Raw genomic sequence first — 24,821 nt, forward strand, 5'->3', positions numbered from 1 at the left:
TTACTGGAAAAGCCCCCACCCCACTACAGCGGCACCCTAGGTGGCCACCTTGTTGGCTTATGCCTAAGGCCAACTATGATACCACCAAAAGTAGGAGGATCCTAAATCAGGCCATAAAATAGGAACTTTCCTCCAAAATAGGGACAGTTGAGAGGTCTATTTACTGAACTGTACAGATAAAGAAGTCACATGACACAAAGACCCAGTTGCTGGTAACTTCTCTTTAAACCGAACACTATAAGAAACTTTCCACCAAGTATTCTCGGAGGAATAACTATACCATGATACTCCTAAGATTTGAACAGTATGAACCTAGTACTGGTATTAACTGTTATAAAACTTAAAATTAATAATATATATATATATATATATATATATATATATATATATATATATATATATAAAAAATACATAAATAAAAAAAAGCTGTCTGCACTAATAAATCTCTTAATCGTAGAAAATCAAGTAAAAAATCCAATCAAGGATATATTGATATCACAGTTTTTTTATTAGTAAACACAGATGAGTGCTCCATAAGACTTAATGGTTAATACATCTAAGAATAATTACTTAAATAGCAGTTGAAGTGGGAGTGGTAAAGTTTCCACTGTAAATACAAATCAGTTCAGCTGTAGTAAAGACCAACCCTAACTGCTTCCCTTAAAATAAAGTAATAAAAAGGATCCAAGCTAACCTAAAATACCATGCTATTCAACATTTCTAAAAATCTCTGTCTCTCTATTTATTTATTGCACCATTATTAAACAAAAATCATAATAATAAAATATAAATTTATGTTTTCACCATATTAATTTATTCAAATCTTTTAACTAAAATTGCTTTCGGTTCTTCAGGTCTGTGCACAGAAAAGAGAGCCATGCACAAGGTTAGTGCAGAAAAATCCAGAGAACTACTAACATGTTAGCTTAACTGCTCAGTGTGTACAGTCTGAGGAGAAGGCCAGTGGCCAAGCGGGCAGTTGTAGGCTAATAGGAATTAGATCGCTAGGAATACTAGGAAATGAATCACAGAAATGATTAGGAGCCTAGCCACTGCAATTTACTTACTACCACTGTCCATAAAGGACTAAAATGTCTGACCCAGGGTGAACTTATGGTTGTCACCCAGTTTTCTAATTTAGATTTAAAGAGAGAATTTTTTTTGTTTGATATGGAACAGGATCTATTTAAAGATGCAGGGGATTCTTTGAGAGAGGTATCTGATTTACCAACAGGTCCTGTTTATACTGTGGTGTTGATTTAGTTTCCTAGACTGAATATTAGTAGGTCATTTTCCATATTGTAGGCTAATCAGAGATCACCATGGAGAAATCAGTAAGGGACAGAAGAGATTAACAGACCTTTCAGATGTTCTGTGCTTCTGCAGCTCATTCCTGTGATGGTTCCTGATTTTTCTTTTGTTTTTTTTGGGAGGAAACGCTGCATTTTTTCTAACTGAACCTTGCACTTGGACAGGTCCACACCAAAGAAGGCATCATATTCTGTTATGGGGGCAATGTGGTGAAGTAAAGAGGGACTACAACTTCTTAGACCTGCAGGATAATCACTTAATGATTAATTGGGTTATATTAAAAAAAAAGTTAATACTCTGTGGTGGAAGGAGGGTTCATTGTCCATGCACATGCCCACCCCTTTAATGACAGTAGCAGTTTTGAGTGGAAATTCATATTTGTGGTAGTTAAAATGCTACACTTTTTAGTGATGAGTTTTAGTCTATGGTGTAAACAACTATGAATTTCTATGGGTTACGCCCTCTTGAAGAAAATGGGTGTCATTTGGCTGATTAACGGTAGCCTTAACCTAACAGTCATCAGTAAACATGGTCAGCCACAGAATCTCTGTCTGTGTCACTCCTGATACCCCAAAGTATGAACCAAAAGGTATCAGTCCTAGAATGGACCCTTCGGATGATATCACTGGTAAAGAACCTTCTTGAGGAAAGCATTTTTTCTACCATAATCAGATAGGTTCTGTCTGTTAAGTATTTCCCTATCCAATGAGTGATGTGGGGATTAACTTTTGTTTTGGTTAGTTTATTGATTCCAGAATCTGGGATCGTGTCAAAAGCCTTTGCCAACTCCAGATAGACAGTGAATACCAGTTTCCCTTTGTGTACCACCTCAGTGACACTTTCAATAAAGTCAGCCAGGTTAAGTAGGCAAGTTAAGAAGGCAGGATCTGTCTTTCATGAAGCCGGATTAAGAAGGGTCAAGGGGTTGTAGGCTGCCAAATCCTTGTTTATAAAGTCCATGATAATATGTTCCTTTATCTTAGCTATGGGGCTGGTGAGGCTAATCAGTCTATAGCTGCTGAGGTCAGTAATTAGGCTGTCCTTATAGTGAAATACCACTACAGCTGTTCTTTAGGCTTCAGCATCATAGCAACAGATAAAGCCATGCTTAAATGAATGTACAAGGAAGTCAGCAAGGTAATGTTGGGTGTTGTTCTTGAGATTTCTGACATAACTGAGAAAGGCTTTGTGTCTATCTTTGGAGGTGGTAGTAATTCTCATCTCCTTTTTGGCTTTGCTTATTTTAACCTTTTGTCTTAGTTACCTGTTTAATTTTTTCATAGTATTTCTGGCATCTAAGGAGATTTTTCCTCTTGTTGCACAGTTTGTTTATGCTAGGTTTAAACCAAAGAGGCATATTTCTGAACTCAGCATTATATTTGTGAATAAACTTAAAAAATGATCTTAACAACAAGTTTAATAACTGAAACAAACAAAACAAAAGTTACTGCAGTGGTAATATGGGTAGTGTGAAATATACATCATTAACTCTTTTGTCTTCACACTAAGCCAAGACTTTAGCAAAACAATTAAATAATTACGACCAACTTCTTAAGTAGATTCTTATTTTAATCACATGTTATGAGCCAACCAATCATTGCACACATATTCAAAATAATATTAAAACTGAAATGAAAACATCCATTAAAATACTATCACACTCAAACTAACAGTGAGATGAAAAATTACAACAAAACAGTAGATAAAATACAAATTAATAAATACTTATTAAAAAATCAGTAGTACCACCCCGCTACGTAAATGTGTCAACAGGCATATATGAGTTACACCGTCATCAGTGCATTCAGATACAAACTCCCAATGTTGCAGGAAGAAAACACCACTATTTATTAAGCACTCGTTTGTTGAATCCTGACATATTGCTTTTGTATAATGTCTTACTCTTGTTATCCATGTCAAAGAATATCAGAACCAGCTTTGTTGTAGATGCAGTGTCATAGTGTGAGATTGTGTGACTCAGCAAATAAGGAGAGGAGGTGTTACTTCTATTTTTTCTAATGTTTTCTTTTCTGTTAGTTTGTGTTACAATTAAAGGTAGTGTCTGTAAAGATCAGGGGTGAGAGGGCATAGCTCTAGTCATCCCACATAGTGGATACAAGGGGACATAGCTCTCTTGTTAAAACAATTATTTTGTAGTGTTTGGGAGGTCTTATGTTTTTTTTTTTAGCTTATGATTTTACTTTGTTTGGATGTTTGTGATGTTTTTTTGTTTTGACAAAGGAAAATGTGATGTTTCCTACAAGAGCAGCAGGAATCCATCCTTTTATGACAGCAGTGACAAAGGATAATGCTCAGGTAAGATGCAAACAAGAATAAGATAGCAAGCACTGGACTAAGTGCAGTGCAGTTCTGTAAGTTCAGTGATTCCACTGCTCATTTCAGTGTGCCAGCCTGGATATGATGGCTTGCAATGCATTTCCCCCATACATGAAGAGTATATACAGTCAGTGCAACAGTGTATCCATGTCTTCGGCTGTGTGGGCACAGTTGCACAAAGCTCTTTTGCTTTGCACTCTGCTTGTGCATAAGACATCCCCCAGAGGCTAGTGCACCTTTCCAAAATAGGAGTAAAGCACTACTGTTTGTCCTAGAGTGTGTTAAAACTGTTCTGCAAAATGACTCGTTTTCTACTGTAAAAAGGGAACAGAATGCGTTTGTGCCAGCTTTGCCAATATGACAGTCTTCTGTGCACGTAACAGGCCATTCAGGTTTAGTATACTCAATACTGCTGTACTGTCTGCTTAATATCCTGTTTTAACTCTCTCTGCAGCTTCATCAGCTTTTACACATCTATTTAGGGTTAACAGCACCATCCTGATTTGCACCCTAACGTCATGCTATACCTCACTCCACATATCCTCCTTCATTCTATCAGCATGCAGTGCAGTGATGGAATGAACATCTGACAGCTATGTTTGGTGGGTGCCAAACATTCTAACATAGTGAACACTGAGCACTAGCTGAGAAAGGTGTGATTATGTTGCTAGGCTATGCATCCGTTGGCATGGCAACAGAGTCACCATACATACAATGGCTAGTACACTGTGCTTATGGTGACTCTGAAAATAGGTAGCCATTCTATATCCTCAACCAAAATAAACACTTCTGAGGAAAATCTTATGGAGAAATGTAATGATCAGGGACCCGTTTATTCGTGAGTTGGACCTGGGAGGACTATGGTAAAGCTAGGAAGTGTCTGAGTTATAAAAATAAATAAATAAATAACTATACTGTTAGATCTTAAAAGTCCTTCTGTACACTTTTCTGAGATATTAGCTCAAATCACTATCCACTTTTAATGTAGTCACAATTTATTAAATACATCTTTGGAAATGCAATCAAGATAGCCACTTAAGTTGAAATGAAAGTTAAACTTTACTACAGGTTGTCTGAAATAGGACATATCAGTCTATTTCATTCAGAATAAGAGAAAATACATGAAAATTCAGATAATTACTTTCTTTCTAAAAGACACTCTGCAATAGTCCAACCATTTCACAGAGCTTACATTTCACACAAGAGCATTTTTCGCAAACAGTCTATGTATACAATGCAAAAGTCAAATAAAACAAGAAGATGACCAAAAGCCCTTCTGTAGACACAGTAATCCAAAATGAAAAAAAAAAAACACAACAGCAGGGCTACCATGGCTTGTAGCATAAAATGTTATGCTACAAGCCGTGGTAGCCGTACTGTTGTTTTTTCATTATGTATACAATGCAGTTAGCTTTCTGATCTACCAGCCATGCCATATGCTTTTTTTCTAGTTTATTCCATCAAGCAGCAAATGAAATCTGTGTTTATAATATGCAAACCAATTTAAGATACAAGTGCTACAAGATTATTGAACACAGACAGTTTGAGTACCTAAAAATCATAAGATTTCATGGAATTTGGCATTTTAGGCCATAGCATTCATTGATCCTAACTTACATTTCTCTTTTTCCGTATACTACTTTGTAATCTTGTCACTTTATTGTATTCAGTGTTACTTTGAGTCACATTAGCTTGTGATAATAAGTCTGTACATATAACTCATTATTTCAGTTCCGTGTTCAAACCCAGGGCTGAATGGCATATGGCTGTGCTACCAGTAAGTCACACTGAAGACAAGAACATCGTCACATGCTGGGAATGACACAAAACACATATATGGTACGGCTTGTAGATGCAAGTAAGAGAGCACAGATACAAGACAGTTTAGTGAATTCCTGAAGCATGTGGAAACAAATATACATATTGCATCTCAACAGAGACGTGGGTTAGCAGCATGTTTAGAAAGCAAACGAAGAATATGTACTTACAGCAAGTGTCGCTGAGGGGAGGAAAGGGACAGGCAGTTTTACTGGGCAGCAGATTCACTAATTAGTATTCAGATGTGAGTGAGACCAGCGGTAATTAGAAGATAATAACGACAACTAATACAGTGACATCCTAAGCCAATCAAATAAGTGAAACTAGGGCCTTTTAACAAATGGGCCCCTAGCATCCCCTTGTAGGGAGCTTTGTTGTGTGCACCCACTTAAGAGAACCTGCTTTGAGGTCATATGACCTCAGAGGAAGATATGACTTCTCAAAGGAATGGGCCCCTCAATTAAGTGGATTTCAATTAATTGCCTAGTTACCGCGACAACAGTTAAGTGAGAAAACATAAAACCAGACCTGTTTTAATTCTTTATTTCCTGGGGTACAGAGGGATAGTTAAAAGAGACAGAAAGAAGCCCATCCATGCAGTGCAGAGGGATGCAGCCCTATGACTCAGATGACTTCAGTTCAAATCCAGGCGTAGACTTTGTAAGATCAGGTCAGTGGAGGAAGGGCATGAGTGGCATTTGCCAGCTTGGTCATCCTGGGGGTATGGAAATGATGGACCTGCTCAGCTCAGCCTCATTCCATGCTAGTGGACCTCATAGCTGTGAGTGTGGGAGCATGGAAACACAGGGGGATGATATAGGATGGCCTTACAAACACACAGGTGCACATGTGCTGCACCAGAGGTGCTGTTAAAGCCAAGCCAAAAAAAGGGCACAGACACTATCTATATGCCAGCTCATTTTCTCTGTCTCTTACTCACACTGAGAAATACCCAGAATGTGTGAAGAATAAGTTGGGTTGAATGGGGGGGGGGGGGCTTGATGATCAACAGGCATGGTGAGAAAAAGCACAAAAAAGACCGAATGATATGCTCCACAAAGTAGATTAGCCTGGTAACATCTAAAAGACTTAATGGGTTAGACAATCCTGCTCTGTTTTTGTTTCTATTAATAATTAAATAGAATACTTCAGTGGCTATTTTTCTTTAAGCACATGCAAACTGCTTTTCTGTTTATCAGGGCTGAAATCCAGATTAGCTGATAATAGCAGCTTAAACTTGATTGTTGTTTTTACTAACAAACAACATTATTAATGACAGAAGAACTGTAACAATTTAATATTCAGTAAAACATCATATGACCATCCATACGTATAGTAGCTTTATTATTTTGAACACAGCTAAAAAAGAGACCTAAAGGACACAGTTATGGACTGTGGCAAAGACGTGTAAAGCTCGGAACTAAAGGACACAGTTATGGACTGTGGCAAAGACGTGTAAAGCTCGGACCTAAAGGACACAGTTATGGACTGTGGCAAAGACGTGTAAAGCTCGGACCTAAAGGACACAGTTATGGACTGTGGCAAAGACGTGTAAAGCTCAGACCTAAAGGACACAGTTATGGACTGTGGCAAAGACGTGTAAAGCTCGGACCTAAAGGACACAGTTATGGACTGTGGCAAAGACGTGTAAAGCTCGGACCTAAAGGACACAGTTATGGACTGTGGCAAAGACGTGTAAAGCTCGGACCTAAAGGACACACTTATGGACTGTGGCAAAGACGTGTAAAGCTCGGTCTTAACACATTACAATACCTTTCCGTTCTGAACAGCACAAGAAGTGCAATACCACCCTCTTCTATAAAGCCATCAATGCTCTTCTGAGACCTGCCCAGTCAGAACTCTCTTCAGCTCAGTTCATTATCTAATAAGATTCTTTCCAGAGTCCCTTCCAAAGAAAATGGAAAGCAGGGTACACATGTCCCAGATAAGAACCCATGAGAACGTTTTTTTTTTTCCAGCTTACTGAAATCTGTAGCTCAGGATGTGGTTTAAAGTACCCTTCTATTTTTCTCAGTGTATCATAGATATTGATCTCAGTGTTATTCAGGAGTACAGTTATCCTTGTTTTCCAATCATTCATTAACAATCTTTTAACTACTGCTGAAAATACTTGCAAAATCTGTGCTTCAGCTCTACCCCAAACATTTCCATCAACTGAGATCTCTAGTAGCTTAAACTTTAATTTAAACCAAATGCAAAATTTTAAGTCTTGGCAGTCTCATATGGGAACAAAAAGATTGTCTGAAATTGATCTGCCTGCAAAAATAGCACATTTTGCAGGAAATGTTTAAATTGCAATCATAAGTTTGAAATTATCTTTAACAGGTGTTTCATATGGAGGGTAAGTGAGGTTACCATTCCACAGAGAAAATGTAGTCACTTGTTTTTTCACAGAAAGTAGCTACTTATGTTACATCTGTCTTTGGTGACTTTGGAAAAGGTGTGCTCAAACATTTCTTAGCTAAAGAAAAAATATTGTTGTCATCTGAGAAACATTAAACTAAGGTGTGCACCCCAAGCAATGCTGTTACCCCCAAAATCCTATAGCCTTGGAGGAGGAGCTGAGATGCACGCAATGCCCTCAACAGCACAAGGGTTACAGGCAACAAATACATTTCAAGAAACTTGACATTCAAAAACTGCCCCTATAACACGTCTAAATCTTTAGAAGAGTGGTTAACATTGCCAGGTAAGCACACAACAAATGGGCACACGAAATAGTCAGATGTTTGTAATATTGAACATCTGCAATACAAGAGAAGCAACTGAATTGTCATGTGATTGCAGAATGTCAGCATTACTTCCTGGGAGGTCAAGGTTCAAATGGGAAGGGGAATTTGTCCTTTCCCTGATGTTATGTGATCTTAGGGAAATAATAAAATATATAAATATTAGTGGGGGATGTGGGGGGGGTACAGTCCCTCACATTGGGAGGAGGGGGGTCAAAGGTAGCTTGCCCTCTTCGAAAAAGCTTTTTTAGATGTTTTGAGTTTTGATCTTATGAGATTGCTCTTTTTATTTTGATACTTTGTATCTTCAGTGCTTTCAAGTACACTCAAAACAAACATGAAAAAAGAACATTCAGCAATTCTGCCTGTATTAGTTAGCTCCTGTGTATATTTTACATGGATTTTTTCCCTTTGCTGCTAAAGCATCACCTTAAAGAAACAAGGTACCAATTCCACAGTTTCCAGCTGATGCTGTAGTTGTATTTTTTATTTATTTTTTAACTGACCCCAAATCAGAATATTATGTCAAAGCACCATTATGTTGCATACTTGAAAAAAATTATAGTTGCATCTTTTCATTTTTAGACCATACTAATGAACCTAATTAGATTCCACATTGTAATACAGTGATCTGTTAGATTCCACATTGTAATACAGTGATCTATTAGATTCCACATTGTAATACAGTGATCTATTAGATTCAGCGTTGTAATGCATTGATCTATAACAGTATCCACTTGCTGCTCTTAGCATTACATTTTTGCCATTAATGACCACATCAATATTTATTTTTTGCCATTTCCTACTGTTAAATGACCAAATCAGTATTCATCTTTCATTACAGTCACTGTAAATAATGAGCAAGATCAGAATCCCTTGTTTTTTCTTGAAATCTAACAAAAAGATTAAAAGATACTGATGATGTTCCAGTGACAATGTTCTGAGCACTGATTAACTGACCAGCAACAAACAGTAGGATTTCCATTGTAAATATTGCATTTATTATATTTTGGAATGCCTTCTTTTCTTTTCTATCCCAGTTTGGCCTGAAGATGGTCCATATGAATCACTGCTCGACTTTTGTTAAGAAATTTAAACAAAGTAAAATAAATCAAATAATGAAACCTGATATGGATTATTTTAGTTTTGGGGATATTTTTGTAAAGGTTTGAGGCAAATCAATAGTTACTAATATCTGTTAAATCAGCTTGCATACAGATGTATATGATAAAGACATGCAGATAAATACTATACTTAAAACACACGCGCGCACACACACACACACACACACACACACACACACACACACACACACACACACACACACACACACACAATGGAAAGTCAAGGCAAATGCACTAGCAGAATTACAACTATATAATTTTTTTATTTCTGCACTCCTGTCTTCCCGCAATAGATTTTCTCTCAGAAGATTTATCAAATCCTTCTGTTTCTGTCACTACCACTGTGACTTTTTCTGAACACTTCTGCAATCTTCCAGCCTTATCCTGAATCTAAATATGTTAATGCTTGACCTGTTCACACAGAATCTGGAAATGCTATGCTCCTAATTTTGCTGTTACCTCACGCTCCTTATTATTTGCTTCTTCAGCTGATCATGTAAAATGGATAATAAAAGCTTTTATCTGTTTGTCTGAACCATATCACATACTTTATATATCAGAGCATAACTATACACCTTTCCTGTTGACCATCTTTATAAGACAAATAATCTCTATCTTATAAAACTAAAAAACAATTACTTTGGGTGATTAGATATGCAACATAGACTGCATAATGCATTGCTTAACAACCAAGAAGTGTGACCATAACCACAGTACCTGTACTAAGTTACCCATAAATGCATGTAAACATGACAATTTTGTTTTACAATATTGTTCCATCTGTAATCTAGTTCTGTAAGTAAGGCACCCTGCTGTATACATATTTCCAGAGTATCAGTTTCTGAAATGACAAGTTTATTTATGTAAAATAAATGCACTTTATTTTGCTTTTGACTCTTCTTAAAAGTACTCAATTGTATTTATTCTGCTCCATTTATTACTGACTTGTAGTAGCCTGATTAAATTAAAACTGTTACTCTAAGCCTTTTGGTTTAAGCACTTGTGTTCCAGACAAGTTGTTTTACATTAAGCAGGTTTGTGGTCTGCACTGTTGTGGCAGGACAGGTAGCTTACATCCTTCTAAGTTGGGAAGTGCTGATAGAAGGCTCAGTTATTCTAAAAGTATATTAGTTCTGGTTAAAGCACTTGGGCTTCAGGCCAGTTATTTTTCATTAAGACGGTTTGTGGTCTGCACTCTTGTGGGAGGAGTGGCTAGATTCTGCCCTTCTGAGCTGGAAATTTCTGATTAAAGGCCTATTGTGCCTGCTTATTTGAACTGTTTCTTTCTGAAAATGGTGGGCCTTGGTTGCTGTAGAATAGAATAGATTCAGGCATCCTGAATCTAGTTTTGTTTGTATAGCTTGAGCACTAATCCAGGCTATCACTTTTGGAGAAGGTTCCACTGCACCCTAGTGGCAGAAGTGTGCAGTTAGAACTTATCTGAGTGAAGACTGCTGGAACAGGGCTCAGTTTTGAGCTTTTTTACTGGTTAATTGGGCAATTTGTTTAAATCAGTTTGCTTGTTTTCTATTGTTATATAAAAAATTGCACTTTATTCATCTGTTTTTACTGTATTTGTGTTTCTTCCTACTTTATTACTTTATTTTGCTTTTGCTGCTTGTTCTTAAAAGTACTTGATTGCATTTATTCTGCTGCATTTATTACTATTTGTTAGTAGCTTGATTAAATTGTAAGTGTTCTAAGCCTTTGGTTGAAGCACTTGGGCTTCAGACCAGTTGTTTTACATTAAGAAGGTTTGTGGTCTGCATTGTTGTGGCAGGACAGGTAGCTTACATCCTTCTAAGTTGGGAGTTGCTGATTGAAGGCTTAGTGTCTGTTATTCTAAAAGTATATTAGTTCTGGTTTAAGCACTTGGGGATTGGGCATTTTTTACATTAAAAAGTTGTGGTCTGCACTCTTGTGAGAGGAGAGGGTAGATTTTGCCCTTCTGAGCTGGGAGTTTCTGGTTAAAGGCGTATTGTGCCTGCTTATTTGAACTGTTTCTTTCTGAAATTGGCACACCTTGTTTGCTGTAGAATAGACTAAATTCAGACCTGCTGAATCTAGCTTTGTTTGTACAACTTGAGCACTAATCCAGACCATCTTTTTTTGGAGAAGGTTCCCCTGCACCCTAGTGGCAGGAGTGTGCAGTTAGAACTTGTCTTGATCGATGACTGCTGGAACGGGGGTCAGTTTTTAGCTTTTTATTGGTCAGTTGGTTAATTTATTTAAATCAGTTTGCTCATTTGCTGTTTTATTAAAAAAAAAAAAAAATATATATATATATATATATATATATATATATATATATATATATATATATGCACTTTATGCATCACCGCTTAGCTAGGGATAAACTGCTCCCGGAGCCATAAAGTCTGTTCTTTAAATTTTCCCTTAGAATGAGCCAGTTGTTTTAGTTTTAGCACTAAAATCTGTTTATTTGAGGTCAGCACTTGTTCAGAACTCATTGTAAGCACTAAATAAGCTACAAATTACTACATCACTCAATTTTCCTCACTTATCTAGAGGAAAACAGTTTTTAGTGCTTAAAAAATAAGCACCTATCCAGGCATGTCTAAGGGTCATCTCCCTGTGTTTTCTCCTGTCTACTTGATGAATCTGGGCATCTTGGGGCAATGCAGCAATTACCTCATGTGCATAGACAACCCTCGCCTCCTACCACCCAACACTACAACCTGTGAGAGATGCACTTAGATAAGCAAACTGGAAGCAAAGCTCTCTTCACCCAAGACTAGACAGTCAAGAGGAGAAGATAAACACTTGCACCACACCACACTCATCACATAGTCCCTCAAAACCTGCACCACTAAAACACACACACAGAAACACAAAACACACACCTACATTTGTGGAGGCTCTAAATAAAAATCTGCTCAAGCAACAGAGACCTCCAAAGCAGAAACACAAGCAACCTCCACCCCCCAACACAACCCAAATGACACATAGCCCACAAACTCAGTGTGCCACTCAACCACAGCCCATAAGACATAACAACGTAGCCAACACTCTAGTCATAGGTGACTCTATAGTCAGGCACACTGATGTTCCACTCACCAGGCTAAACAAGGAGAAAGTTACTGTCAGCTGCCTGTCGGGTGCCAGGATCCACCACATAATGCACGCACTCAGTTCACTCCATAACAAGTCCAAATATGACTCTGTCATTGTCCATGTTGGTGTGAATGACCTGAGACGTACTTCCGTGGACTACATGAAAAGAGACATGGAGGAGCTGTTTGATCTTGTAGCCCAGGCAGGTATGACCCTAGCCCTGAGTAGCATCCTGCCATCATCTAGAATGATACCACAGTACAAGGACAAAATGATTGACTTCAACAATTGGCTAAGCTTCTGGTGTCATTCTAAGGGGATCCAGTATCTGTTGTCCTGGGATGACATGATCGACAGATCATGATGCTTTGCCAGAGATGGCCTGCACCTGTCACCCTTGGTATTCTGGATACTGGCTAAGGCTCTTGCCACCCCTATAGTGCCTTTTTTAGGCAAGGTTCAAATGACAAATTCACCACCTTAACAGGTACAAGCAAGCAAAATTTCTGGGCAATTCTACTCAGTCCTAGAATTCTAAACATCAAAATTCATTCACTCGAGGAATGGAGAACATCGACATCTGTGCAGTGACAGAGACCTGGTTCAAGGCTCCAGAGAGCACCCCTGCATTACTAGGCTATAATTCATAGCACACATTTCAGCCACCTGTCCTGGACCAAAACACTAAAGGCGGAGGCGTATCCATATTCATTAAGGATATCCACACCTCCAGGCTAGTTGCTCAGCATAATGCATCCGAGATTATCCAAGTGCAACTAACTCTGGGCAAGACCGCAATCCAAATTGTAACTTGCTACAGATACCCCACCATGCCCCAGAATTCCCACTCCTCATTTCTTGATACACTGAAAAATATTAGGGTACAACCCAACACCCTAATAATGGGTGATTTCAACTACCCCACCATTAACTGGGAAAACTACTCATGTACCAACTATTTTGCTCAAGGATTTCTGAAATTCATAAATTCCAATGCCTTGGATCAACTTATCCACACCCCCACCAGGGGCAGCAATATCGTAGACCTGGTCATTAAAAACATGGGTGACCAGTGTTCCACACCAGAGGTCAATTCCTCACTGGTCAGATCCGACCACAAGCTAGTCACCCTAACCATCCACACCCCCCTCACCCCCATTAGGGAAACCACCGTAAAATGTTTCTCCAAAGCCAACTTCACGCTTCTTAAGACAGAAGTGTCAAACTTCACGACACTCATGAAGTTTTTTGCTCAAGGATTTCTGAAATTCATAAATTCCAATGCCTTGGATCAACTTATCCACACCCCCACCAGGGGCAGCAATATCGTAGACCTGGTCATTACCAACATGGGTGACAAGTGTTCCACACCAGAGGTCAATTCCTCACTGGTCAGATCCGACAACAAGCTAGTCACCCTAACCATCCACACTCCCCTCACCCCCATTAGGGAAACCACCGTAAAATGTTTCTCCAAAGCCAACTTCACCATTCTTAAGACAGAAGTGTCAAACTTCACGACACCCATGAAGATGGACAATAGAGGTACGACTGCTGAATCCCACACAAATGTACTTTATAAGCACTCACACAAGTGCATGGATCATGCTATCCCTAACAGAACCAAGATGCTATCCTCCAAAAAAGGAAGCCACTCTGGTGGTCCCCTGCCATAAACAAACTCGACAACAGAAGAAAGAAACTGTTGCAAAAAAGAGCAAAATCCCATGATTGGAGGAACTCCCTGGTCAGCCTCAGTAAGAAGCTGAGATCCCTCATAAAATCCTCCAAAGCTAGTTACGAAAACAAAATTGCCACTGATTCTAAAGGCAACCACAAAGCATTCTATAGCTATGTCAAGAATCTCAATGGCAACACTCAGATCTGCTCTGAGTTATAGCACAATGGCACTAAATATACAGAACCAACTGATATTGCCAACATCCTGGGAGATAGGTTCAGTGCTAACTTTACCCCCCTCTCACCCCCTAAAGGGCCCATCTCTATACCAGAAGAATGCAAAGTTCCTGTAATCACGACTGCACAGGTAAAAACTTCACACTCCAAAGCCAAGAACACAGCATCCATGAGACCTGACAACATTCCAGGCTACATTCTACACGAACAGCAGAATGAACTGGCACCCCACCTAAGCACCATGTTCAATCATAGCCTCACCTCAGGCTTTGTGCCCACTGAATGGCGCACAGCAATGGTTATCCCACTCCACAAAGGGGGAGCCACCACAGACCCAGGGAACTACCGCCCCATTAGCCTAATGAGCCTGGTCTGCAAGGCCATGGAAGGTATCATAACAGAACTTATAAACAAAAACATTGGTAATCTCCAAACTCTGGACCCCACCCAGTTTGGGTTTGTAAAAGGCAGATCATGTCTCCTAACCTGATAGACTTCTTTGAAGCAGTCACCAAAGCTGTAGATGAGGGTAAGATGGTTCATACAGCCAATTTAGATCTCGCCAAGGCTTTTGACACCATCCACCACTCTGAAATTATAGATAAACTCACTAAACTAGGTATAAATCCCTATGTCACAAGATGGGTTGCCACCTGGCTCACTGACAGAACCCACACTGTGAAAGTACCAGACTCCAAATCCATCTTCAGACCAGTGACAAGTGGAGTACCACAGGGTTCAGTCCTGGGTCCTCTCCTGTTTGGTATCTACTTTTCTGAAGTACAGACTAACACAGAATGTCTTTGGCTAATGAAATTCACAGATGACTGAAAACTAGGAGCCATAATCGAAACGTCTAACGATGTGGCCATCCTACAAACGGGCCTCACGGAGATAGATGCCTGGTGTCAAAGCCATGGCCTCAAGCTCAATTCCAAAAAGTGCATTGTTATTTCCTTTGGTAAAAACTCTGTATCCATGAGCTACCACATAGGTTGTAGTCTACTTAACACCAAAAGTGTGATAAGAGACCTTGGGACACAGTCTCTCCTTTGATAATCACATTGCCACAGTAGTCAGGAAATCCTTCTACATAGCAAACTTCATCACAAAAGGTTTCTCATCCAGGAAAAAAGAGGTCATTGTTCCCCTCTACTCGTCACTCATTAGACCCATTGTAGAGCATAACGCCCTTTTTGGTATGTACCTTACAAAACATCTACAACAACTGGAAAGGCCGCAAAAATACCTCACAAAGAGGATTACTAGCTTCAAACAGATGCCCTACGCAGACCATCTCAAAAAACGTCAGCTTTACTCCATCGCATATCGACTACTCAGAGGCGAACTCTGCCTAACATACAAAGCTATGTCAAATCCAGAGCTGTTGGACATGCTCCACTTAAAAAAATTCCAATCCCTCCGAGCTACATGCTCTAGGGACTTAAACATTGTCACTACAATAAACAGAACATGCTGGAGGGATAGATTCCTGTCCCAGAGACTTCCCATACTCTGGAACAAACTACCTATCTCTATCAAACAAAGCTCCTCATTAGCACTCTTCAAGAAAAATTTTGATGATTAGATGGGAAATAGGAAATTCACCTCGGGAATCACTTTTGTGGCTCTGCTCGACAGAAGCACAGCAAAATAATTTCCTTGGGGCCGAAAGCCATGGTACGTTTTTAGCTAGACTAATATAGGCCCTAGGGCCAATAGCCTAGCCAATAGCCTAGTACCTACCTATGAACCTATGAACTGTATAAACAAACAATGCTATCTGGAGTGAATGACAAAATGGTACAGCAACATTTTTGCAGACACTAACTCTGACCTTTTGAAATGTGGGCTACAAATCCGACTATTTCAATTAAATAATAATAAGCATATGTTACATAAGGCTAAGAGGATAAATAATTAGGTACTCATTACACGGGAAAGTGATTTGAAAATTGAGATTAGCATTACATTGTTAGCTAAAGAGACATTACATTGTTAGCTAAATCAAACCTCTCAACTGTCCTTATTTTGGAGGAACATTCCTATTTTCATACCTAATTTATCTCTGTACAGTGTGTCCCTATTTGTGGAGGTACGTCCATATTTTCAGACTTGATTTACCCCCTTTACACATTTTTCTGAATCCCCTCTTATTGCATGATTTTTTAAGCTGTCTAGTACACAAAACAACCACACTACGTGACCTACATTCTAGTGGCACTAATAATTTAGAGGACACACATCTTAAGAGTTTCCTCTTTCTGAAGCAGAAATAAATGACATTGCATTTTAGCATTTTGCAATACTGTTTATTAAGGTCTACATATTTTGCACTGTCTCTTTGATAATGTGCTTATCATTTTCCATCATTTTTCTCCCCCTCTGTTTTTTTAAACATTTGTTTAGGAGTAGTATCCCACGTTCCGACTAGAAGTAGGAAGAGGTATGTGTTATTTGGTATTCAAACTGAATGCTAATTAGAGTTCTAGATTTTTGGCTGAATGGACTTAATTTTCAGGGGCCATTGTCCCTATTTTCAATATCCACAGGTTGGGATGTATACTAAGCATATATTACATTGTTAATTATTAATTAAAGAGACACATTATTTAATTTCATTTACTGGCTCAGGAAAATGTAAAGCTCTAATTGACAGGGACAATAGGTGCATGGAGGTGCATGGAGATTAGTCTAGTGGTTAGGTTCTGGTAGTCTCACTACTGTAGCCTGTATTTGATTCCCATTCAGAGGATATTTAAATACATATGGGGGTGGAGCAGAATAACTCTGGTTAAGGTTTTTGACTTCACACCTGTAGGGTCGAGTTCAATCCTGAACTCTGATCACTGAGTCTGTGAAGTGTTGTATTTTGTCTCCATATGTGTGAGGATGTTCCCTAAGTACTCTGGCCTCCTCTTATTTTCTAAAAGCATTCTGGGTAAGTGTGATTATGGGAAAATGTATAATAAGAGCAATATTGGGGTAATCCCTCTTTTTTTGAGGTATGATGATTTCAAAGTTAGCATGTATAAGTAGCAGGGCTGGGGGTGGGAGGGCTTTCCACATCATGAGATGCGGCAAGGGGGGGAGCCTGTCTCCCTGCAAACAGCGCTTTAATTATGTAACAGTCACATTCAGAGTTTGTTGTTACTGAGGTTAAATCACAGGTACATTTTCACAGCTGCACGACTCACATTATTGAATCTTGAACTTCTGACAGGAAGCCAGTTGATTACCTATACTAAATTAAACAATCCACATATATGTTATTTACCTATGACCTCATGGTACTACTGGTCATAGCTGGAAACTTTTAATAAGAACCAGATTATTTACTCAGTTGGCAAAAAAATCAATTAAAGTAAATTAAAAATGCTTACTTATCTTTTATATTTAAGGCTTGAAGTTTATTTTTATTGGGGAGAAACAGATACCTGGTGTGAATTTCTGAATCACCGGTACTCACTTCTTAAAACACTGGTGTAGTTTACACTTAATTCATTTTTTACTTTTATTTTACATATTTGCTGCTTGCATAGGGGACTGATCTTGCAAACCCTTTGCAGCCAAACTAGCATTATAAATGCATATTATAATTACTCAGATACGGGTCTACTTCACCCTGTCGAAGGCCGACTGTATCGAAGCTGATATTGTCGGCACCAAAATGTCGAAAGCGAAAGTCATTGCACATGTAAACAGAAATCTCCATAAGGGGAGATTTCCATTTACTGCAATGCAGTGCGATCTCAAAGTTGGTATATTTAAGTAGCGGGGGGGGGGTGTGGGGGGTGCAGAGGGGCTTGCCCCCCCCTGCATAGAGCAATTTGTGTTGTGTTTGGGTGGGGTTTTTTTGTGTATGTTGGATATTCGGGGGTTTCGACATTTTCGTGTTGATTATTACGCTGTCGACAGTTTGTGTTTTCGACAGTGTAATATAAACGCCTCGGCTACAGTATAGTAAAACTGCAATAATGAGAAGACTAAAGTCATGATTATGTCTGAGATGAGCTGGGTTTAATAAGGACCTGAGATCTGGAGGAGTCAGCTGGGGGCAGAGAGAATTGGAGACTGCATGCCTCTCCCAAGGGTAGAGAGTTGGAGTCATGTTCCTTGGAACATGATCTTCACTTGCAGTTCCTTGTGGAGATTAAATATGGATGAAGACAGCTGCCTTAAAGGTGGGTGGGGTATGGACAGAGCAGTATGTTCATAGGTTCAAAGGTGTGTACTAGGCTAATGGTCCTGGAGCCTTCACAAGCATAGCCCATAGAAGTGCCCTGACATCATGCTACCTGATGCTAGTTCCCAGTGCCTCTATCAAGTAGAGCCACTGGAGTGATCCCAGGGTGAACTTTCTATTACCCATCCACTCATCAAGATTTCTCCTGAAGAGGAACAGTGAGGTGCTCTGCTTGACATGTACGGGAAGTCTATTCTAGAGCAAGGTCAGTCTCTGGGTGAGGAACCTGTCCCTCCAGCATGTTCTGTTGATTGTGGTAATTAGGTTGAGGTCTCTGGAGTATGTGGTGCAGAGGGATTGGGATTTCTGTAGATGTAGCATTTCTAACAGAACTGGGTCAGACATCGCTTTGTAAGTCAAGCAGAGATCGCCTCTAAGTAGGCGATATGAGACAGAGAATAGCTGGAGTCTTTTGAGCCTGTCTGTGTAGGACATGTGTTTAATGCCTAGGATCCTCTCCAGCTGTTGCAGAGGTCTAGTGAGGTACATGCCAAATGGGGCATTATACTCGAGGATTGGCCTAATGAGGGAAGAGTAGACAGAGATGATGTTCTCTTTCTTCCTGGATGCAAAACATTTGGTAATGAGATGTGCCACATAGAAAGACTTTCTGACCACAGTGGCAGTGTGGTGGTTGAAGGAGAGGTTGCTGTCAACCTGCATCCCCAGATCTCTTATAACACCTTCAGTGTTCAGTGGGCTCCCATCATTGTGGTAGTTAGTGGCAACTGAGTTTAACCAAAGGGGATGACAATGCATTTTTTTGGCGTTAAGCTTAAGGCCATGGTTTTGACACCAGTGTTTGGTCTCAGTGAGGCCTTTCTGTAGGATGTCTGCATCACTTGTGGAGTTAATAATGGCTCCAAGCTTGCAGTCGTCTGCAAACATGATCAGCCAAAGTCCCTTTGTGTTCGCCTGGACTTCTGAGAAGTAGATGCCAAACAGGAGAGGACCCAGGACTGATCCCTGTGGGACTCCACTCATGAATGGTCGGCAGTCTGACTTGGAGTTCACTACTTTCACACTGTATGTTCTATCTGTGAGCCAGTTTGCAAGCCACCTAGTGATATGGGGTTGATGCCTAGTTTGGTGAGTTTATCAATAATTCCCAAATGAAGAATGGTATTGAAGGCCTTGGACAGATCAAGGTAGGCTGTATGCACTGCCTTACCTTCATCCACAGCCCTGGTGACTGATTCAAAGAAGTCAACCAGGTTGAGCAGGCATGATCTCCCTTTCATAAAGCCAAACTGTGTGGGGTCCAGAGTTTGGAGATTTCCTATATCTTTGTTAATCAGGTCCATGATGATGCACTCCATATCAGACTCATCAGGCTAATGGGGCGATAATTCCCAGGGTCTGTAGTCATTCCCCCTTTATGGAGAGGGATGACAGTAGCAGTGCGCCATTCGGTAGGAACAAAGCCTGAGAAAGTGAGTGCCCCTTGAATTGTCACATTATAATCCCAACCTTTGGGTCTTGCACACGTAAATGAGAGAGCAATATGACTTAAAGGGGAAAACACTTTCATGCTTTCACCCATCAAGGGGCATCAATGAATGATAGTATCCATGAGAGTAGCTTAAAGGTCAATAGGCATGGAGGAAAAAGAAATGTAAAAAAACACTATAACAATGAAAATATCTATATAAGTGAGCTCTTCTGCATTTCCATATATGATAAATACATTTCTATTTTATTGTTTGTACCAGCTACATTACTTATTTCTATTTCATATTTTGCATGATCGAGACGAAAAGAGATATTTAAAATTATTTTTGTGGGAGAACAGAATAAAAAAATGGTCTGGCCACAGTGATTCTGCAGCAAAGAGAAAGGAGTTACCAAATTAGAGTAAATCTCATATGAAAGGATGCAGAGATGCCACGAATAGCAAGCTGAGTAAAGAATATTGATTTATTGCACTGGTTACTAGTGTTTTATGTATATGCATGCATCTGGGCAAGTGGCAGTGCCGATTTAGTAACAGTTCTAAGAACCTGTCTACATTTTCGTATGTTGGAGGTAGGGTAGGATAAATTATATTTTTTTTGAAATAGGGAAGGGTAACTCTGAGAAAGACCAACAAATAATGCTGTCAATGTTTTGATTATATTGAGGCAGGTAAACTGTTTAAAAATGAAAACAGACTGATCCAGAATAGAATATCACTTTAGTACCAGTTAGACAAACTAAGACCAAGTACCAGCAGTATATTTTTGGGTTATCAAGATGTAAAACTCCATTTAGTGGTCAGCTTTGTAACACCGAGTAGGATGACACCAGTGTAACTGGAGAGGGGGAGGTCCCAGTAAGGAGTGGTTGTAATCCAACTTTAAAAGGTGTTTGCATAAAAGGAGATAAAAGTACGACAATTATATAGATCGCAGTTTCAACACCTGCACATATGGGTATAGTATTAGGTTAAATGGCTTTAATCAGAATAATAAGCATTAGGAAATATAGTGTCTAAATCTAAAGATCATACTAGTTTTATTTGTTCTTAGTGTCTTAACAAAATGTGCTACATAAATGAGAACATGGATATGTTTCACATCAGCACTAGACAAAACTGATTTAGCTGTCTGCAGCTAACATCATGGTTCCCTAGCCTTGAAACAAATAATATGGGGCATTATATGTGGGCATGCTTCATCTCCATATCCCTTATAAAATATTATTACCACCAGGTTCTTGAGATTTTGATGTCACCAACAATTAACAGAAGCTGCATTGTTACCTTGTACAGATGATTTCTGCACTTTTGGATGGTGTGTGTGCCTTGTGGCAGCAGGCTTTGACAAAAAGCATTCTGAAAACTAATGGTTACGTAATCAGTCATAATCCATTGTAACATAGTCCCATACATTGAAGGCCATATTTAATTCATATACAGTGTATTTTTTCCCTTACTGAGCTGCAGTTGTAGAACCATGAGCATTTTTGGAAAAAAGATATACTTTGTAAGTTGTTATCCATTTGTCCCACTTTGTAAAGAAGTATATGCTGAAACAGAAAGTTCTTGCTATAGACAGATAATTTTGAGTTTGACATGTTTGCAACAGGTTAAGAAGCTGTATATTTGGTATCTGAAATATATGTAATGGCAGGCTCTTTAAAAACAGACCCTCCTGAAGTACAGTTTTAATCTGTACAACTAGACACAGTATGCTTCCTAGCTGTACCAACCTGCAGCTTACCTGCAAAATGAACAGTACATCTGTCATACAGAAATGTTACCCCATGCTGTTTGTTATTATATTCTATTACAACAGTACCCTGCAACTGACAGAGTTCGTCAGACAGCCTATTGCACCATAATGCAATTTTCTTGAGGTTGTATATTTTGTGCTTGTGTTTTGTAGCTGAAATGTGTTTAGTCCGCAAACTTGTTCTAGTGTAATTGCTCATCACAACATTGTAGCCAACACCTGTTGAGCAATTCAGGTATTAGAAGTACTTTACTAACACACTTCTTAACAAATATAGCATGTTTATTTCTTTTACACTTAGTATTTAAATCATGACATGACTACCTGCAATTTTAGATTACATATCTTGCATTCTGAAGGCCAATCATTTAAATTTTGAATTCAATAAAACTGAGAGAAATGTACAGTCTACTGATTAATAGAAGAGTTTTAACGTACCTTTGTTTAAGAATTCTCCTTCATTTATTTCCACACAAGCTGCTTCCACTGTCAGGATGAGTAACACGACAAATGTTCTTGTGACATTAAAACCCAACATTCTTCCTGCGGACCCTTTTTTAATGAATGTAGAATGCCGTATCCTTTATGCTTTTGTTGATTTCTATGCAAGTTTCAAAGCCTTCATATGCACAACTACAAACAGACAGTCCTATGAGGAAAAAAAAAAGGTTCTTCTGGAGGGAAAAAAACTTCTGCAAGACACAAGAGGGCTGCCTGTAGTCTGTAGATAACGCTTTTTCGATAAGAGCAAGTTGTAATCAGTTGCAAAGAGTGCGTTTTTTGCTAGCATTTTGGCTTTTACTATGCTTACAGAACTGTATGTTAAAAAAATAGCAGCTTACAATAACAGCAAATGTTTTGCTAGACTAGGCCTATCGAACTTCTCAAGACTTCCTCCTTTAGACCTATGTACGCACTACATGGCATGTAAGTCATTTCAGGTCTTAGCAGTCTGTGGTGCCAAGTGATTCAAATAGTTAAACCGACATGACAGTTTTACAGATTTAATTCTGTTACATTTTTTGCTCTTTATTTGAGGTTTATGTCAACTTTGTTTTTGTTTTCTTTAGTAGCAATTTTATTTATCAAGTCTTATTGCAACGTAGCCTTATTCCCACATTTCTATGTCAGGAGTTTTTCCTCCAGGACTTGTACAACTGGAATTTTAATTACTTCTTCTAAAATAAATAGTGTGTATATGTGTGTGTGTGTGTGTGTGTGTGTGTGTGTGTGTGTGTGTGTGTGTGTGTGTGTGTGTGTGCATGTGTGTGTTCCTGTGTGCGTGTGTGTTTGTCAATGTATATAGATATAAGAAGATATAGATACGCATGTATATACTCATACACACACACACACACACACACACACACACACACACACACACACACACACACACACACACACACACACACATACACACAGACACACACACACAGATGGATCTGTATGAAATATTTAGGTAGGCATCTAGATGGATAGATAGATAGATAGATAGATAGATAGATAGATAGATAGATAGACAGACAGATAGATGGCTAGATCTTAATACATAGTATATTAGTTAAAATTGGGTGGCAAGTGACTTAAAGTTTAGTGATAACACATTCTTATCTATAAATGAAGTTACTAATGGAGAGCTATGGGGGGAGGGTCGTCAGTCTTGGGTCAGCCTATCAGCTGTTTGTTTTAGACATATCATAGGGAAAAGAGAACAGAAGCTAGTTCAGGAGACTCAAATAAAGGTGTAGGTGTCGAGAATTATGGGGAGAGTGAGGAAAAGGACTTGTAAATGTTAAGTGGTTAGAAAGCTGGCATATTAAGTTCCTGTACACTATTACAAGCCAAGCCAATAACTAGCGGTCAGAATAAAACCCTGCCAACCCTCTTCCCTAAATTGATATGGAGATGCTGGGGTTTGAACCCAGGATGTCATAAATGCAAAGTATGCATTCACCCACTGAGCTACATCCATTATGTTAACTGTGTTGCCATTAAGAAAGACAAAGTTAAAGTTGATTACATGTACATAAATAATTCAGCACTGATTAAACAAAAGTTAATGAACAAGTTTAGTACTGTTTAGAATGTGTGGATATTTTTTTAATTTTTAGGTTAACAGAAGCCTGAAATGTCAAACTTTAAATATCATCTGTATGCCAGTAGTTTATACAGCAAATAATAATGCATATAATTTTAGTGATGAGATACAGTGACAGATGTTATTTTCCTGGACTCTAAGATCTCTGCAGATGATTAAAATCATAAAATTAAAAGATACTTGTTTATTAGGAGGCAATCTAGGGCAAATCTGAATATTTTAAATAACAAAAAAAAAAAATCTGATTTTCAGCATCAGTCTGCGTAATCCAAGCTATGTTTTCCCAATAATGGCATATCACTGTGAGACCTGAACTAGAAGTAGGAATATCTGTCAGAAGAGTCATGTTTTTGTACTGTGCGGGTTAGATAAACTTTTCACAATTCCAAGGACTACAAGACAACCAACTCAGTCAATACTTAAGGAAACAAACCAAGACTGTTCATTAGAAGGTCTGATAGTAAAAGTAAAGTTCAAATACTTCAGCCATGTGGTACGAAGACAAGATTTAACACAGAAGTCACTGATGCTGTGAAAGATCACAGACAGAAGAAGAAGGGGCGGCAAAAGCGAAGTTGGATGGACAGCATTTCTGAACAAGTGAATATGAATTTGTAAGAACTTAAAAAAGCAGTTGCTGACAAGCAGGCCTTGTGTACTAGAGACATTGAGATCACATAGAGTCAGATTCAACTAAACGACTATAACAACAATGATGTGGTGTTCGGCATCAGAGGCTTTAGATAAATCTAGGGACAGTGGGTACGTCTTTGTGGTTAATGATACCCTCTAAAGTAGTCTGGGTACTGTAGCCATGAAAAAAAATATGTTGGGCTTTTGTTAGTAAATTATGAGTTGATACTTAGTCTATTAGCTGTGTTTGCACAACTGTTGGAAATAGTTTAGGCAACATACCGAGGGGTAAATTGGTCT

The 24,821-nt window shown here is 38.8% G+C and overlaps 1 protein-coding gene across 1 annotated transcript in view; it reads right to left on the reverse strand.

Annotated features, from left to right (window-relative positions):
• The window catches only part of EPOR (erythropoietin receptor), a 377,631-nt gene extending 355,112 nt beyond the window's left edge, over positions 1-22,519 (reverse strand). The window contains exon 1 of the mRNA XM_044084616.1: positions 22,229-22,519. Within this exon, the coding sequence (XP_043940551.1) occupies positions 22,229-22,328 (100 nt within the window). The 5' untranslated portion in view covers positions 22,329-22,519. The remainder of the gene's footprint in view (positions 1-22,228) is intronic.
• Between the last annotated feature and the right edge of the window lie 2,302 nt (positions 22,520-24,821).

This window comes from Protopterus annectens, chromosome 9.part0, assembly GCF_019279795.1.
Source record: "Protopterus annectens isolate FY-2018-M chromosome 9.part0, PAN1.0, whole genome shotgun sequence".
Lineage (NCBI taxonomy): Eukaryota > Metazoa > Chordata > Ceratodontiformes > Protopteridae > Protopterus > Protopterus annectens.